Source organism: Apus apus, chromosome 2 (assembly GCF_020740795.1).
Source record: "Apus apus isolate bApuApu2 chromosome 2, bApuApu2.pri.cur, whole genome shotgun sequence".
Lineage (NCBI taxonomy): Eukaryota > Metazoa > Chordata > Aves > Apodiformes > Apodidae > Apus > Apus apus.
In genome coordinates, this window is record NC_067283.1 from 113,282,230 (window position 1) to 113,300,160 (window position 17,931).

The 17,931-nt window shown below is 41.9% G+C and overlaps 2 protein-coding genes across 5 annotated transcripts in view; one reads left to right on the forward strand and one right to left on the reverse strand.

Annotated features, from left to right (window-relative positions):
* MAPRE2 (microtubule associated protein RP/EB family member 2) overlaps positions 1 to 11,926 on the forward strand; it is a 100,151-nt gene extending 88,225 nt beyond the window's left edge. For all 3 annotated transcript variants that reach the window (XM_051609816.1, XM_051609815.1, XM_051609818.1), the window contains 2 exons: positions 3,865 to 4,023; positions 9,771 to 11,926. In XM_051609816.1, the coding sequence (XP_051465776.1) occupies positions 3,865 to 4,023; positions 9,771 to 9,842 (231 nt within the window). In that variant the 3' untranslated portion in view covers positions 9,843 to 11,926. The remainder of the gene's footprint in view (positions 1 to 3,864; positions 4,024 to 9,770) is intronic.
* A 2,340-nt stretch (positions 11,927 to 14,266) lies between these two features.
* Positions 14,267 to 17,931, reverse strand: part of LOC127380600 (ethanolaminephosphotransferase 1-like) — a 55,715-nt gene continuing 52,050 nt past the window's right edge. For both annotated transcript variants that reach the window (XM_051609813.1, XM_051609814.1), the window contains 2 exons: positions 17,591 to 17,773; positions 14,267 to 16,437 (listed from right to left, as the gene is read on the reverse strand). In XM_051609813.1, coding sequence (XP_051465773.1) covers positions 16,372 to 16,437; positions 17,591 to 17,773 — 249 coding nt within the window. In that variant the 3' untranslated portion in view covers positions 14,267 to 16,371. The remainder of the gene's footprint in view (positions 16,438 to 17,590; positions 17,774 to 17,931) is intronic.

The following is a 17,931-nucleotide window of genomic DNA, read 5'->3' on the forward strand; positions in this document are numbered from 1 at the left end:
TAGGCAGATTCTACCACATCCACTGCTAATGTATTCTTAGCACATTCCATGTGTGAAAACCTTAAGCTTTATATACAAATAACCCTGAGGGAAAACTGGTTATTTCCCCCATCACCAAAGAGGAGAAGAAATTTTGAGGATCTAGAAAGCTGGTGTTTTCATAGCTAGTTTATAAGAGACCAAGCTAGAATGGTCTGGAAGGCTTTTTTTTCAAACTGGCAGCATTTGGTATTTCATTTCCCATTAATGGCTACTTGTGCACCCTAGGCATATAACGCAAGCCATAAAGCTGTGCTGCAAGCACCTCTGAGCTGGGTTTTGCTGACCCCCAGGTTAAGCATGCTGGAAGAGCCAAAGTGCCCATTTTTTACCACTGTTCAGCAACCAGGGAGGTGAGGGCAGCAGCCACTTTTACCCCTTTGCTATGTTGATGACAAGTAAGAGATGTTGAATGGTGTCTGTGGGTGTCAAATTCCAGTGTGGCTCTAACAGTTGGTTTTTTTCAGCCCTTTCAGGAATGACAGCTAAAGGAGATTGAAACATCTGCACTTCCATGCATTTTGTAGAGGAAAATTTGAAGTAGTGAGGCTGTCCAAACACTGGGTTGCTTAATGAATTATTTGCAATGATCATAAGCCATCCATAACATTTGCTAGTTTAATGACTCCCAACAATCTTAAAGTTTCTCTTAAAATGGTCTGAGGTATTGCCTGAGTCTGGGATAGTAAACTAAACATTTCCAAGGAATGTTGCTGTGCACTGGAACTTGATTACTCCTACGCATTAAAATGCTGAAGTGGTCCCTGCTGTGGTTTTGGTCTGTGCCAGCTAGTACTCTCCCAAAGAGCTGAGGAGGTGACACAGGCCAGGAACTGTTACCTATGGGGAAGGGACCCCATAGGTGACTGATCCCAGAAACCAGGAACTGTATGCTACTACACACCTAGTTTCTGAAAACAGCACCACCTTGGTTGTGTGTCTACAGTATGCGCTTAATCTCCAACCTGGCCCTGCAGCCCTGTGGGTGTCCACACTGCCAGTGTCATAAGACAAAAGGCCCATTAGCAAGAACTGGATTGCAGAGGGGTATTTCTGGTCCAGAAACAGCACGGGAGTTAACATGCACTGTTCCTCATACAGGATCTTAGCATGTAAATAGAAGGAAAATGCAGCACATGGATATGCTAATTACCTGAAGAAAAACAAATTAATGTGTCACAGAAAAGTAACTGGTACATAACTGGAGAAAAGAGTCTCTGCTTTGGTTAAAAACAGTGTTTACTATGTACTCTAGTTAATTAACTCTGTGCATATATGCATAGTTTAATGGTTCTGCTTCTTAAAACCGAGTGAATATATAGAATGAAAACAGGAGAATACCTTCATAGTGAATAGGTCAGAAGGGGAGACAGTCTGAGCTAGTAGCTGCCAATGTTTCTGCTGAAGTTCCTTGTTTTCCCAAGCTCTAGCAAAAGATCTGGAAGCACTTAAGTTTTTCTTCTGTCTGGATGCAGGCGTTGCTCTCAAGGAATATGCTGCTGCAGATCTTGAAGACATGTCTTGAATGCGATGTCTTCAACTATAGACCAAAATATTGCAAACTCTTGTTCAATTTTGTTCTCCCTAATTTGATGAATAAATATTTTTAAAGTAACTGGTTATTGTATCAATCATAGATTCAAACTCTCAAGGAAGACTTGGGTGTCACACTCGGGCAGCTGGTCAGAAATGGGCTAGTGAGAGGCTCTGAGATCCTGCCCTGGTGACAGGTCAGTTCTGCTGTCTGACACCTCCAGTAGTGCAATCAAAGGTCAGCAGAAGGCATTGTGAGCTCAGCAGTTATGGAGAAATGAAGTGGTAGGATTTAGGAGGCTGTCAAGGCATTGTTTGAACTCTGCTGATGTTTTTTACTAGTGAAGGAAATAAATTAGCTTGCAGTAGGAGTGACATCACTTAAGTTTCTATTTTATCAGTTCACTGAAATGTAGTTTGACGTGATTTAATTTGTTTAGCATGTTCTATTTAGCAAATCAGTTGTATAATTGCAGGCCTTAAAACGCGGGTGTTAATTTGGCTGCAGTTTTGATGTGATTTGGGTCAGTGTGTTTACCGTAGGCAGCTTCATCTCTGATTATTTCTATTGGTTGTTAAACTGCTGTCCTCAGAATTTGAGAGCTACTTACACACTATCCTAATTGTGTACACCCTGTGGGACAGTAGTTTATCTGTTATGCTCCCACAAAATTACTGTTTTAAATAAATATGTATATATGTGTGTGTGTGTATATAGGCATGTATGTATAAAAATACATTGCAACATGTCATGATGTGTATGAAGCCTAATCATTAACAGCCGTGTCAGCCATAAATGATTTGCAGCAGTCCTGGTGATGAAATTGAGACTGAGAGTATAGCTTGAAGACTCTTGTGAACAAGGTTGCAAAGAGAAAGATACTTGGCATTTGAGAGAATTTGTTGATAGAAACAGCACATCAGTCAGAGCAGAAAGTCCATGGTGCAGCTGGTCATGGCATCAGAGAGCCAAAAGACAGGTCTCTTAACAGTACGGTAAGTGGAGAGGCAGAAAAAGAGAGGCAAAAGACCAAGACAGCAGTATTCACACTTACAACTAGGGGACCTTTTAATTTCCTAACTAGATCGTTTCGCTGTGTAAGCTTTTCTGCTGGATCTGCATTTTTTTAGGCAAGGAGGTATGGTATGGTTCCCAAAAACTACACATTAATCCAGGCAAAACAACGCAGTTACTAAGCTGAAAGTTTTATCACATGACCATTATGTGACACTTCTGGCAGCTTTGTTAGGAGACAAGCTGTCAAGGTTTGACTCAGGATTGGCAATTAAATGTCCAACAACAATGCTCTCAGTCCCTTCTCCCTCCCACCCAGGTAGGCAAAGGAGAGAGAAAAATGGGAGAGACACCTTCTGGATTGAAAACTAAACTATACAGCTTTAATTAAATACTAATGACAAAAGAAAATTATATACAAGTATGTGCAACACCCCTATCACCTCCCCCCAACCCCAGCTACTCCCAGGGCACCTCCTGAGCTGTGAGCAGTTCCGAAATGTCCCGGAGCTGCTGGAGAGAGCGGCAGAGCAGACAGGAGCTGAGGGGAGAGTGATGAGGGTCGGGAATGCACAGACCTAGGGATCAATGGTGATGGAGAGATGGAGTCCTCCCCAGATGCAGGCCATGGACAGAAGAGACGGGAAGAAGGGCTTGACTTCTGTGATCCGTGTCACACATACACACACACACACACACACACACACACATATATGGAATAATTTGGTTGGCCAGTTTTGCCAACTGTCCAGTCCACTCCTCCCTACAGGAGGGTTGTACATATGGCTGATCGGCTCCTTTAGCATCCAAAGCAGCAGATCCAACAAGTGGAGCAAAGTGTCCTCGAACAGTAACTATAAACATTCCAGCATTATCAGTCCACTAGCTGGAAAACTTGCTGCTGCTTTCAGCAAGTGTGCCACTTAAAAGAGAGTTCACTGAAGAAAAAAAAAAACAGTAAAAAGAAAATTGGCTTCATTCTGGCTCAAGCCAGGACACAAGTCTGAACTGCTGGTTTGGGTTTTGGTGTGAAAGAGCACTGAGAAAATTGACCTTTAAGGCTCAAGGTTAAGAAAGATCCAAGAGATGTAATGAGGGAGCATGAGTTACTGTTCTCTATTGTGTAAGGTTTAATCTAGCACTTCAGGAAAAAATAAATTCTTTTAAAGCTACGAGGTTGAATATATAGTTAAGGTTGTTTAGCATGCATAATTTCAGACTGAGTTGTCTGTAGTGCAACCTCACAACTGATGCATCATGTCTTGGTTTACATGCAGGTACATTCATTAAAACTTGCACTTGAAGGTGTGGAGAAGGAAAGGGATTTCTACTTTGGCAAATTAAGGGAGATTGAACTTCTCTGCCAAGAACATGGGGGAGAGAATAATGGCCTTGTCAATCGGCTAATGGATGTCCTTTATGCTTCAGAAGAACACGTAAGTTCAAGCTTAATGTCTTTTATTTTGACAAAACAGCTTAATTTTGTAAAAATGTATTACCACAGTATCGGGTCATGTCCTACATTTAGGTCAACAAAACTGTAGCAGCTAGGTTTTCCATGCCTCCTCCCCCAAAAAGGAAGTTTGCATTTGCAAACAACAGACTTTTCAGCTCGGGGAAGGGGGATTTGGGAGGCTGGATGCTTTGGGAGGCTGGATGCTTTTCACTGCTTCCAAGCAGGTTTTGTATTCTAGGTTTGCTGAAGTTGATCTGAAAGGGGAGGGTGTGTGTCACAATCCTAAATTTTTTTTCCTGCGGTTCTGAACCTCCCTAAGGTATGGTTTGCATCTTCCACATTTTCTGTATAAAGTCTTTTACTCATGTTCTTTCCTGGGTTGAAAATCACAGAAATTCTGAGGGAAGTGTTGTTCAATGTCTATAGCTGTGAACCTTCTCTAGCCCATGTAGCAGTGTTGTAATATGTACAGTGCAGGTTGCCAAATACATAATTATATCTGCAGAGATAATGCTCTTTAGCATTTTTATCCTGTTGCTATAGGCAAAATTCTTCCTTGTGCAAACGCAATAATCCTCTATTACCAAAATTTCAGAAGTGTATTGTTTGCAAGATTAAGCAAGAATCTCACTGCATCTTAGACTTAGCACTGCAGACACTGAACAAAGCAAGAAGCTGCAAAGAGTCCTGGTTAAATTCCTCAGATACATTCAGGGATAATGATTCAGTGGAGATTAAGCTGAACTACTCCCATTGATGTTAACTAAATCCCTGTATGCACTGTACTGACAATTGACCCCTTCAGTCTCCAGCAGATGATGGCTTTGGCTCTGGAGTGTATAATCATCAACTTAATCTCTCGGCAGCACTGTGGGACTGTAGGCTGTCTTAGAGCTGTTCCCGGAAAGCTGTTGCAGCAGTAGTCAGCTGACTTAAAATTTTGTATCAAAAGTAGTGACAAGGCAACTACTAACTCGTCTGCTTTTTAAAAAGTACTAGAAGAGCATAAATAGTTACTAGGTGTGAGAGCTTGCCACTGCCAGGGGCCGCTGCTCAGATGAGAAGTGACAGGGGAAAGAGGATTTGTTCAGTGGTGCAGGGCGAGTGCTGGAGAGAAAAAGGAGGAGGAAACCACGATTTTCACAGGAATAAACAGTGAGACAAATTTGCCAGGCTAATGGTAACAGGCTAAAAGAATTACATATATATATATACACACACACATATATATATAATCAGAGAAAATGTCTTCTGGATTCAGGAAGAGTTATTATTCTTATATAAAACAAAGCCAGAAAAATCCCACTTCTCCCCATACCCCTACCACATCTGTCTGTTGGCTTCAATAGCAAGTGATTCTCCACCAAGGAATGCGTTTGTTGCTTTTCTTTCTGCAGTTTTCCTTAATGGCAGAACACATTAGAAACTATTCTACTTCAGCTCAATCCCAGTGAGCTGCCTCCTTCCAAGCTGCTCACATCTGCTGCCTCCTTCCAAGCCTTTCTCTGTTGAAAGCATCATCCGTGGCTGCACATGAACTACACACAATGACTGTGCCTTTATCTAAAATGTGTTTGCAGTTGGAGGCTGAGTATGTCTCTTAAGCAGAAGAGCAGTGCTGCCCCAGAAAGGTGTACAGAGGCCATTCCCCATGCAGTTTTTGTTCTGCCTTTTAGTGGGAGAATTGATCTCATCATCCAGGGTGCATTTCTTCTTCAGCCTAGCAGATGGACTGTAATTTGCGAGGAAAGACCCCAGTTTATTAGCACTAAACCAAAGCCTGCTGCAGCAGGGCGGGGCGGGGGGGTACAGGGAGTGTGGACCAGATGATCTTAAGAGGTTCCTTCCAACCCTGACTACTCTGTGACTGGGTTCCCTTGCTGGTGCAGATCCTGCCTACTTTTTGGTTTTTTTCATTGCCCTGCTTTGCCCTACAGTTCTGTTTTTTCTCTCTCTGTAATGAATTTGTCCCAAATTACATTCTGTATCTCGCAGCATTTTGCAGGTTAATTCCCCAGTAACAGCAGCTTGTCTTTCCCAATCCCCATGTGGGATTGATCCCCAATTCCCAAACCCTAGGCTACTCTAGCATTCCTAGTTTCTTGCTAATGAGTTAATCATAAATCCAACTTAGATAATTTTTTTAATCTCCATTCCAGAGTGTCTCAGGTATACAAAGGCAAAGTGGAAAAAAGGGTTTATGTTAATTTTCAGGATTTGTGACGTTTATAAATGTTACTGTGGCCATGAGGCTTTTCCTTGGCAAGGGAATGCACAGGAATGCAGCTCACACATACATACTGCACAAGTGATCCTTGATCAAAGCTTTGTGCTTGAATATCATAACTAACTTAAATTTGTGTTCACCTCATACTTCCAGTAACTGTTTGAAAACAATCTTGAAGTCTTCCTTCCTGGCTGTAATTTGACAGGTATCATCTGTATTCAACATGACATAGAGATCATGTCCTAGTTTTCATAGCAACTGTTCTTCTTCAGACGGGACAGGTCTCCCTTTATACCTAATTTTCTATTGCACTTAATCCTCCTAAAAGAAAATAAATAAACAAATACAAATCTGGACAGTCCTTTAAGTGGTTGCATCTCCCAGTAGCCGTAGGTCTGCTGTGAGCACTGTAGGCTGTCAGGTGAATTCTGTGTAGAATGATTCAGAATGCAAGGACAAAGTTTAGTCTCTAACAGAGGCTTGCTTATCTTAGTATTGCACTGAAGAGGTTTTTATTAGGTTCATGTCATGGTGGCAGGTTTATTTTTTCAGGATTCCAAGTTAGTGTCGTTTCAACCGTGTCACTTCATAGGCTTCTGTTTTGTTTAATACAATAAAGGCTAAATTATGAAGACTTTTTTTTAATTGTTATTTTGGTCTTGATTTCAATGAGGCTCTGAGTCTTACAGCACAAATATCAATCCGTTCAGGTTCCTTTTTTTTTACAGGCTCTCTTTTCCCTGTTGTGGTTCTGTTTTAAATCACATCATTATGTCTCTGCTTATGCAAGAGAGATGTTGTGTCTGCCATCATCATTTAAAGTTTGGTTGAGCAGTCTGTAATCCTTTGTAACTTTTAATTACAAACTGCTCGTTTGTAATCCTACTTCTTCAAATACATCAAAGTTGACAGAGAATGGTGTTAAAAAAGGATACATGTGGGTGGTGGGGAGAAGTAGACCCTTGCACTCCTGCTGTGACTGCTGTAGAGGCATTGGGACCTCGGATAGTATGTTACATACACGTGATAGTATGTCATATGGTCTTAGAGTAGGAGAGCTTCAGAGTGATGAATCAGAAGAGGTTAGGTGTCTAGTTATGAAACCCAGAGCCATGTAGGTCTTTGCTTGCAAGCAGAAGTGTAGGAAGGCTTTTGCTTAGGCTGTTCTGGTTCAGTTAACGCAGAAGTTGGGTGAATTGCTGCTGTTTGATGTATCAGTTGCTCAGTTCAAGTCTCCAAAGCAATTGCTCGAAATACAGTTAAGTTTTGTATCTTCCTGCTCTAGCAGCTACTACGTCTGCTGCTTTTGTAACAGGCACCCCACCCCCCCACCAGCTGGTTTTCATAAAGTCTAGGTCTTCGAGTCTACAGGCACACCTGAATAGTTTGAGGCAGATTGATCAAAGGGTCAAAAGAGAAGGCACCTCTCATCTTGGGAGATAGAGATGACCATGGTTGTGTGATCTGAGCCAGAAATAAATGCCCAAAATAGATCTTCCACTACTTTCCTTATTAGGGGATGCTATTCAAGGAGATTCCAGAGTCCCAAGGTAATTAGGCATAATGAATCTTGTCTTTCCCATTTCATGTATTTATATAAGCTGTACATACTGAGAAGCACGTGTCCCAAGTCTCAGAACAACCTCTGAGGTAGTCACATAAATTTTATCATTTCCATCAAAGGTAAGTCTACCAAGAAGGGAGCCACCACTCTTCTTCAGAGCTGCAGAGTAGGTTCCCAAGCCACTCCCTGTGGTTAGAGGCATTTCTGTTATATGCATGAAAGGACAGCACGTGTGTAACATAAAATCTGCATGAATGGGCTTTGTAATAGGTCACCTCAACCCATAAAGAGGGTCAGGATAGGTGGGTCAAGGGAATATAGCTCACTGTGCCTGAAAAAGCTTCTGTTTTCTCACCTGGTAAGGCAGGGCCATGTCCTCACAGCTGTCAGCTTCTCTTGGTGAAACTGCTGTTCTCTGTAAGTCTTGCACCCTTGCAGCTCATTACAGAACTTGTGATTTTTAGATACTACTCAAAAAGCTGTTTTGGTGTGATGTACCTACTGCAAGTAGCAAGGGCATCGTTCCCCCCAAGGCACTGCAAGATGCCGAGCTGCTGCTGCTGTGACTCAACTGTGTGGCTTCTGCCTTCGAAAAGCACTTGGGTGACAGAAAGCTTTCAGTTGGAATTTGGCTGTTTCTGTATGTGGTAATCAGGAGAATATTTCCAAATGTTAGGAACCATATCCTCCTGTTCTTGTCCTTTAGAAATTTGAAATGTTATTGCCAGAAGGGAATTTGCTTACTGCATAAGCTACTCTGAACTATTCTTGGAAAACCTTTTCATTTCATTTTTTTGCCTCAAATTTGAAAAGTTAGCAGTATCAATTTGTTAAAGTTTGTTGTTCAAAACCCCTTGCTTCTAAGGAAAACTGCTGGGAGCAGGCAAGTTCTGAACAGGTACCACGTCAGGGATGCTGTGTTTTGAATGGCAGGTCAGTCTCTTGGAAAAGCGTTTTCCTTTGGAGCTGCCTACAGCTGACAGGGCAGAGAGTAGATGTGTGGGATCTTTTCAGTGAACCATGCTCTGGAAAGATGGAAGCCACTTGAGAGAAAAGCTGTAAATGCAGCTGCACTTAATGGGAATACAGAAGTAATGGCAGTCAGATTTTTTGAGCCCTGACACATCCAGGCCAACTCCAGATACCAGGTGTGTGGTCTCTAAATTGGAAATTGTTTAAAACTGGTGTCACCTCCAGTGAGGATCCAGCCTTCCTTTCGGTCAGGGATTCTCCTCACAATGGCAATGTACATTCAGAGACAGCTCTGGAAAATACTGTGCATAATAACCATTTGCAAAAGCAGGTGTTTATTAGTAATTAGTGTTTTTAGCAGTAACTCTGTAAATCAGTGAATACTGGGCTTAGGGTTTTTTCTGGATACAGCTAAAAGTCTCTATTTTGATGGCCTTTGAACTCTAGCATCAGTATGTTATTTTGGAAATGTAGTATATCTGACCTCAAAAAGGAGGCTGAGTTTCATTTCTAAAGCAGGTGACAGCAAATGTATCTTGTCCATTAAGTCACCTAAACCTAGAGTGAAGATTGTGTGAAAATTATAGCAGAGAGGTTCAGAAATTCTTGGACAAACTGGAAATGGGAGGACATCAGGATGGTATGATAAAGCATCTAACTGTTCAGCGTCTCACTGTCTAGCTGTTCAAAATGCTCACTTACCAGAACAGTTAACACTCAGTCCTGTTGAAAACTGACACTTTTTCTAGAGAAGTATCCATATTGCACGTGCATTGATTAAAAGCAAAGTAAATACATGTTATTTTAATATTACAGGATGCTGCTTTTCTGAGGTTACAACTCATATGCATGAAAATTTGAGGTTAAGTTCTAGGCTACAGTGAGCACTAGGAAAGGGTGTAGCAAGATTACATGAGAAATGCTTTCTGCTGAACAGTGTTTTGGGGTCTTTTTCTCCCTGCAGGAGAGCCACACAGAAGAGCATGAAGGTGAAGAGCAAGTCCATGAACAGCCCCAGCAGCAGGAGGAGTACTGACTCACCCAGCATCTCTTGACAATTTTCGTTTTGTGTGAGAACTTTCTTCTGGAGAATGGAACGTGTGTGGCCTCAAACTTGAAATCAGTTCACTCCCAGTCTGCCATTAACATCATGTACCATAGTGAGTGCCAGCCAACCACTGCATTCTGTACCCATACTTTGCCAAGATGCATTTGCAGACATCTTCTTTCAGTGTATCTTCCCAAGAGGTTGTAGGGCTACATCACCTACTGTACATCACTGCAACTTCACCACTTGGCTGCTTGAGATTTGTTCTGCTCTTTAAAAAAAAAAAAAAAAAAAAAAAAGATATTTATTTTTTTTTCTTTTTTGTCTTAAGTATGATACACTTGTAACTTGTTCTGACATATTTATATTGGCATTTTGTGTGGCAAGAAGTACCGTACCACTAGCTGTCTCTCTCACTTTGTGGTGCTTTTGCGTTTTCTCATACATCTGCCTTGGGGTATAAATTTGGTCTAAATAATTGGAATAAAGGGATACAGTGGAAGTCATACTCAAGCCATAACGATGAAGTGTGTTGTGAAGGAAAATGCTTGTGTTGCTCACTTCTATTCCTTTCCTGCCTTCACAAAATGGAAGGCAGAGCATCTGTTTCACTAGGAGACATTTAAAACCCTGTGTTAGAAAGCTTGTTAGAAAGCTGCATGGTATGTTTTTTGGCTTGTTTCTGGAAGAACAGACATCCAATCACATTTTTTGAAAACCCTCCCAGTTTCCTGACTAGTCATACACATTTCCCAGCTTTTCTTCCCTCTTGCGGAATCCAGTCCCAGCCTCCAGCTTCTGCTCTGCCTTTGTAGAGCTCAGTGCTGATGGAGGAGAGAAATCTCCTTGACAAATGTGGCTGCAGGACACAATCTCTGCCATCGTACCTGGCTTCCCACCCCTCAGAAGAGGAAAAGCAGGCCAGCCATTTATTTTCACTGTCCTTCTCCCTTCTGCTTCCATAGAATTATTGAAGACAGAAAATTTCCTCGCTAGTGCAAGGCATGGGGTAAAAAGCAGCAACAGCACAAACCCTGAACTCCTCCCAATCTCCCTTTAAGTGGGCAGCAGACACCTTGCAGTTGTTGAGGCTGCTTCCGTAGCGTGGAGAGGCAGGGAGGAGTCCTTCTGGAGACAGAGCACACACCAGAGGGGCACCAGCTGAGTGAGGGGCACGGAGCCAGTTCTGTGCTTGGCTGACCTTCCTCATGCAAGGCTGGCACGTGCAGAGCCACGTCTGCCCCAGAGATGTCTGCAGTGAGAGCGTTCCCTTCATTTCCTTCCAGTGTGGTCCCATCACCCTGTTCTGAATGGTGGTATTTTATGAACAGAAGTATCTTGAAGTGTATAAAGCATTCCTTATTTTTCTCATAAAACTGTGCATTGTGGTCTCTCTGATCTTTAATAACTTGGTATTCTTGGTCTCTCACTCCATTTCCTTAATTCTGGATTGTGATGTGGGTTTAGCAGGTACATGGAGGTCCCATCCCAATCAGCAGTCACTGAGAAACTCAAAAGCCTATTGAACAGCTAAATCATCTTAGACCTTCGTGGGCTCCTAAAGTGTAAGTGCTCAGCTTGTGCTTCCATAGAAAGATTTTCAACCAATTAGCCCCCAGCACACACACACATGCAGTTTTCTGTTCCTAATGAGTCTTTTGCAGCTAAGTGGCTCTTAGTTAAATGTGAGATCCCTGCTGTTGTGTTGCGCCACAGACAATATAGAAAATACTGTTAAGCATTAGAACAGATATCTCCCATTCCTTGATCACTCTCCCTGCTCAACAGAAGAGTTTCTGGACCTGTGGGCTGAAGGTTTTCCATCCCTGCCTCCAGCATGGACCTCACTTCTTACCTGATGATGAAGTGCTGCGACCTGCAGGCCACTGCTTTCCTTTCCCATTTCAATTGGTTACAGATAAGCTCTGGTTTATAAAAATGTGTATATCCCAAAATTACTATTTCTGAGAATCGCCACAAATGGAGGAATTGTCATTTTTGTTGTATTTGTGTTTATTAGAACATATGTACTTACTACAATTGTCATTGTAATAAACGGTAGTTCTTCATAATACTGTTGAACTGAAGAGCAGTTACTAATTTTTTCCACTCTCCAGAATGTCCTGGGTTTTCTGATGGGGCAAGGAGTTTGGGATCAGGCTATAAACCTAATTTCTTCGGCACCAGTCTTGTGCTTACTGCAGTTCATCCTTCTGCTAATAGTGGAACAGATGCATGGAGAGCACCTCAAGAGAAAGTTTTTCTGAAGGTGCAAACAGTCAGGTTGCTGAGCTTTCTGGAGGGTTTGTAGCCAGGCTGTTGTGCCTCTCTCCTTCGCTCTCTTTGAAGCACATTTAAAAGAAAAGAAAAAAAAAAAAAAAAAAAAAAGAGCTGAACTTAATTTCCTGAAAATTCCTTACATCCTGTTTCTGGCCTGAGGACCATAGCCCTCTGACTGCTTGTATCCAGGGGGAAGTGACTGATGTAGGGAGCCGGGGCTCTGAAGTACCTCATGGGCACTAGAAGTTTGGTTGTGCTGAGGGGAGAGCAGTGCTCTGAAAGGGGAAAGAGTTGTCCTTCTCCCCCCACCCCATGTGAGTAACCCATTCTTCTGTTATGGTTTTAATATGCATTTGTAATTACCTTTACTAAATAGCACACCATAAAGCTTTGGTTATATATTAAATGTAAACTGAAAGGAATGTAAACATATGTATTGTTAATTATAAATAGATAAGTAATGACATAATAGATACAAAGAGTCTTATTCAGATGTATCAGGCATTTTACATTATCCACAAATTGTCGCATGATAGAGTAGATTTTTGTCTGAATATGTGAATAACTTGACTTGCGTTTATCTTTTTACATATTTAATAAAAAAATGTATGTTAAAATCTGTCTAGCTCTAGAGACTATTCAAAACTTTCTAAAATAATACTTTTTCTGGTTTAAATACAAATTTTTGTTTCATTAGTGGCTGCATATGGGATTAGGAAGGGAAAAGGCAGCTACTTATAAAAAAAAAAAAGTTTATTTATTCTGTGTGTGTAGGGTAGTATCTGCTCTCCCAAGAGCTCAGCAACTGTATCACCTTCTACAAATCATAAAAGGCATGTGTCTATGTGCATGTAAGCAGAACATTCATCTTCATGATGAATGCTTTCTAATTTCAGACTACTAAATCTCATTTGATAGAGCAAAAGCAAAACTCCTGGCAGCCAGGAGGTGAAGAGAGTACTATAGCAAGGGCCCTGAAGCTCCCAATGGACTTTCCTTGCAATGGCCACGTATTCAGGGATTAATCTAACAGCTGCTTATGTTTTAGATTTTTTAGATTAATATACTAGGTGTTTGGAAGAAAAGGGGGAAACTTCATTGTAACTCTTACTGCTCTGATCTTGTGCAGCATGAGAAATATTGCTGCAGTAGTTGCTGCTAGTTCTCTAGGGATTTGAGACATGGATGAGGACTTTCTGCCATGGTTTGAAGCTACCTGGTTGTGTGCCACCATGGAGTGGTCAGCCTAGGTTCTCCTGCTGCTTCCAGGCATCCTCAGGACTGAGGCTGAGCCAGTGCTCAGCCCCACTTAGGGAAGGTGTGGTAGAGTTGGGAGGATTAAGCCAGGACCAGAGGAGCCCATTTCCAACCTGGGCGCTCAAACCTGGGACAGCAGCACTAGATTAGTTGCTTTGCATAAGACTAAGAGGGAGCTATGTCTTTGGGCCACTGCAAATGCCCAGCAGTGTAAAAAGGTGTCATATTTTCCAGTTCCAAGAGTTGAAAACTTTTCTGCTGTAATGTTGTGGGGAAAAAAATACATAAATTGTTGTTAGACTGTTAGGTCATCTTCATCCCATTATCTGGCTTTGCAAAATAAATCTGTGACCATACCACCCTCTGAACAAAGCATTTTTATTCCCTTTAACTGAACCATTTACCCTCTAGGATGGCTAACAACTCAGTGTATACAGTGTGCAATACATGATCTGTTTTTATACTTGTCTTTACAGAGATTGTAGTGACAAGTTGCTTTAAAAAGGGAAGTTATTTGCCAAGTCTTCATACAGAATGTGAAAAAGCTGGCAGAAGCTTAATTTCCTTTAAAAGCGAGACAGTATTTCTTTTTAAAAATGTACAACTGCAGGCAGTTTGTGGTAGTTCAAGTTTCATAATTTCTTTTAATTAAATATTGCAAAATACTCCATTACAGTGCACGAAATTGTGCCACTTCTGTGACCCTTATTTCCAGCAGTTTCATAAATAAGTGCAAGACAAAGGGAAAAGGAAAGCCTGTCCACAGAGTTCCTCCAGTACAACCACATTCCATCCAGAGGTATTTTTGTTTATTGTATTCTCATTCTTTTCTTGTCAGGACTTCCTCCAGATACTTTTGATGGATGGGTTAAACTGTTGAAATAGGTGACACTTTTGTGGCAGTGTATCTTGTATTGGATGTAATTTTTAACTTAGCAAGTGAGACTGCTGGGCACATGCCTATGTCAAACTCATTGTTCCCTTTCAAACACAGTCAGGACTGTCAATTTTAAGCATCCTTCATTAAAAAAAAAACAACAACAGCTATCAGCCTTACTCTTAAGAAAGTCCTTGGACCATTAGGGAGCACTTCTGTGGAGACTCCACTGTCACTGGGCATCATGTAGGGCAGGGGCATGGCCACCCTGCCAGTAGGGAGGAAGGCTAGAAGATGCCTCTCACTGCTCCAGCTGCAGCTCTGCAGCTGGACCGCAGCAGTGCTGGAGGGCTTGGGAGCCTCCCCTCTCTGCCCATCTGCAGACCTCAGCAGAATCTCTGAAACAGCATTAACAAGATGACCTGAGGCCTCTGCCCGGCTCAAGCCTTAAGCTGCTTGAACTGTGATTGTAGTATGATGTTCCTTTAGGGGTGGGACCCTCAATGTGCTCGTTTGATTAAGTGGAACAAGCATACTTGCAGACTATAGGACACTTTCCAAGTCGCTGTGGTGTTTCTCCTTGGTGAAGAAAGGAAGCTGCTGTGCAGGCTTGTCCCCTGGTACCTACAGTAAGGGCTGCCAGGGGGTAATTGGCGCTACTGATGTTGTGGTAGGTCAGCTACTGTAACAGGCTGTACAAACTGAAATTGAAGCTGTTGCTGAAAACATGACTAGTCGGTGCTCAGCTGAAGATACCAATAGGTGCTACTGATGTAAGGGTATGCCAACTGAGGGAAAAAAAAGCACCAGGCCACTGATACAGGCAGAAAAATGGTCTTAAGAATTGAAAAAGGTGATTGTAAGGTTCAGCATCTCAACAGCTTGCCCGGCTCTGGCAAACAAGATAGCTAACTAGTTAATAAATAAGCTAGTCATCCACATCCCTCTGTGCAAGCAATGTAATATAAAGCTTACCTTGGGGAAAGTGGACATATCGTTTCATTAGTGCTTCAAGGCCACAAAGTCCCTCTGGCTAGGGCAGCATATGAAAAATGATGAAACTTAAATTTTTACTCCTTCCTCTAAGGCACACAGGAAACCTACATATATTAAAGATTAAGTGAGCGGTTTACATCTGCATGCAAATATGTAATATCTTAAAAAAGCTTTTTTTGGTCTTGATTATTTTCTGGTTTTTTGACATTATCTAAAACCACAAGAATTTGTTTCAAGCACGCAGGAAAATAATTATTTGTTCAGCATTTCACACTCACAGATGAGGCTTGACTAACTAGTTTGGCAGTGAAACAGGAGAATCTTCAAAGGTTTGTTGGCCAAATTTATTCTCAGCTGGTTACCTTTGTAGGGTATATTGCTTGTTGCTACCAAAATATCAACAATGCACTTGTTAATGCCTAGAAAATAAGCATAAAGGTCAGCTGCTGCTGTATGGAGCCTGCATTTCTGACAGATGCAGCTCAGCTGAGACTCATCTTAATGCCATGGGGGAAAAAATCATACATTTCAAAAACACTTTAACCATAGTTTTCTGAAATATTTATCTTCTCTTCCAACATCCATTTGAGGTGAGAAAAACACTGAATGCGCATAAGCCCTTCAAGACTTCGTACGGAAGAAATTAGTTGAGAGAAAATAAATATGGAAAATTCAGCAGGTGCAGACATCTGAGGGAGAAGGACATAGAAGGAGGGTTTGCATTGCTGAGGTCCCACTGGTGACTAGGCTGGGCCAAACCAGTGCTGGTTATAAACCCTCAAGAATCTCATGTAACCTGGCCTAGGTTTATCCAGGACTTTGGACACAGTGGCAAGGAGGAGGAAGACAAAAGCTTCAGAGGGAAGTAACATGGCATTAGTGAAGAAAATAACTATTAGCATCAGAACAACTTGGTAAACACTTCTCTGCTGGACGGGAATCTTCCTCTGAGGTGAAGCATCTTGCTGCATAGCTCATTGTCGCAGTGGCTGAGATATCTGGACTATTCTATTCTTTGGTTAACTGGATTAATTCCAACTGTTTATCACATCAGAAGAGTTGCAAATCTCCACATCAAGTACTACAGTCTGACCATAGTGCAGGTGTTCATTCTTGGACACGTTTCTTGAGGGAAAAGATGTAAATATTCAAGTGCTCACTCAGCTGCCTCCCCTAAAGAGAAATCATGAAGATTAGCAAACAGTTTTGCACATCCTTCACAATTCACCAGCTCTTCTCCTGGTCAAAGGGGCAAGGACCCAGCCACAGTCCTCTTGTACCTGGGGACCTACGAGTACATGGGGACCTACAAGAATTCAAGGGAGAGAGCTGTGGTCTCTACATTACTCTTGTGGCACATTGATGGGAAGTAAAGTCACTAAGGAGCAGATTCATAGATGACATAAACTTGATGGAACTGGGCCCCCTTGGTGAATAGTGAATTTTTTACCAGGTATTTCCCATTTGACCTCCATCAGCAAGTCCGGATCAGTGCTGGGGTAAAATTTCCTACACTGCCAATGTCTACTGACAAAAGGCCTCTTCCAAAGGCAGGGAGAAGCATCTCTACATCCCAATGGTTTATCTTAACTAAAATAATGCTGATAAAAATCTCTGTGAAATGAGATGTGCAAGATGTTTTAACTGAAAGGAAACCCCCATTAAGACACTTTCCTAAGGATTACTTGACAATACTTTTTAGAAAAAATGGCATTAACTGAGGACAAATTAATCTAAGCAGTAATTCAGATTACAATAAGTGACAAAACTGATATCTAGCAGGCACAAAAATATGCTGATAAAACTGAACTGGAAAGCCATTCATGTCTCCAGGTTAGGAGATGCTAATAGAGAGCCAAAAAAATATTAGAAATTGGCACAGCTGTTTTGCTTCAGACTCAAAGCAAAGTTAACCTTATTTTATGAATTCTATTAATTTCACTTTGCATTTTAATTTTTTAATTTTTTTTTTTCAGTCAAGTAACCTCAGGAAGAAACAAGTGAAAAGGGGGGGGGGGGAGATTCATGCCACTTGGATGAACTGGTCCATAAAACTGGTCCATAAGTATTCTGGTTGTGATCAGTTTAAAGTCTGTTTGCTATATCGGAATAATTCAAGTCACTGAAGTTGCTGCATGCCTGCTGTAAAATTACTAAAAAAAATATCTATACTGAATAAAACAATATGTAGAAAAAAACCCAATAACTGAATATTCAGACTCCTGGACACTACCCCAGCTGGAGAGCATAGAAGCTGTTCCCAGACTCTATCCTCCTCCTGCCCCTGTGCAGCTCTCCCATGGCTGCTTTGGAGACACCAACTCACCACACAGACCCCGTAGTGGACGTGGGCAGCCGTGATCAGCAGAGTGAAGACTGTGAGCACCACTTCTTCCATCCAGCCCAGCTGCCCAGAGATGGCTGCATAAACCACCAGTGCCAATGGGAAGAGGAACCAGTGGAAAAGCTCGGGCTGGGTGCTGCTCATCTGGCAGATGATCACCTTGCACTGTTGGAGCAAAAGGCACCAGGTAAGAAGTGCTGTTTTCTCTGTGGGTTGCTATTGATGAGGGGAAAACAAGCCTAGAGTTCAAAATGGGGCTTGTTTCTGGTGTGAAGAATGCTACAGATACACCTTCCTGCCTTGTTGTCTCTGAGTCCTGAGGG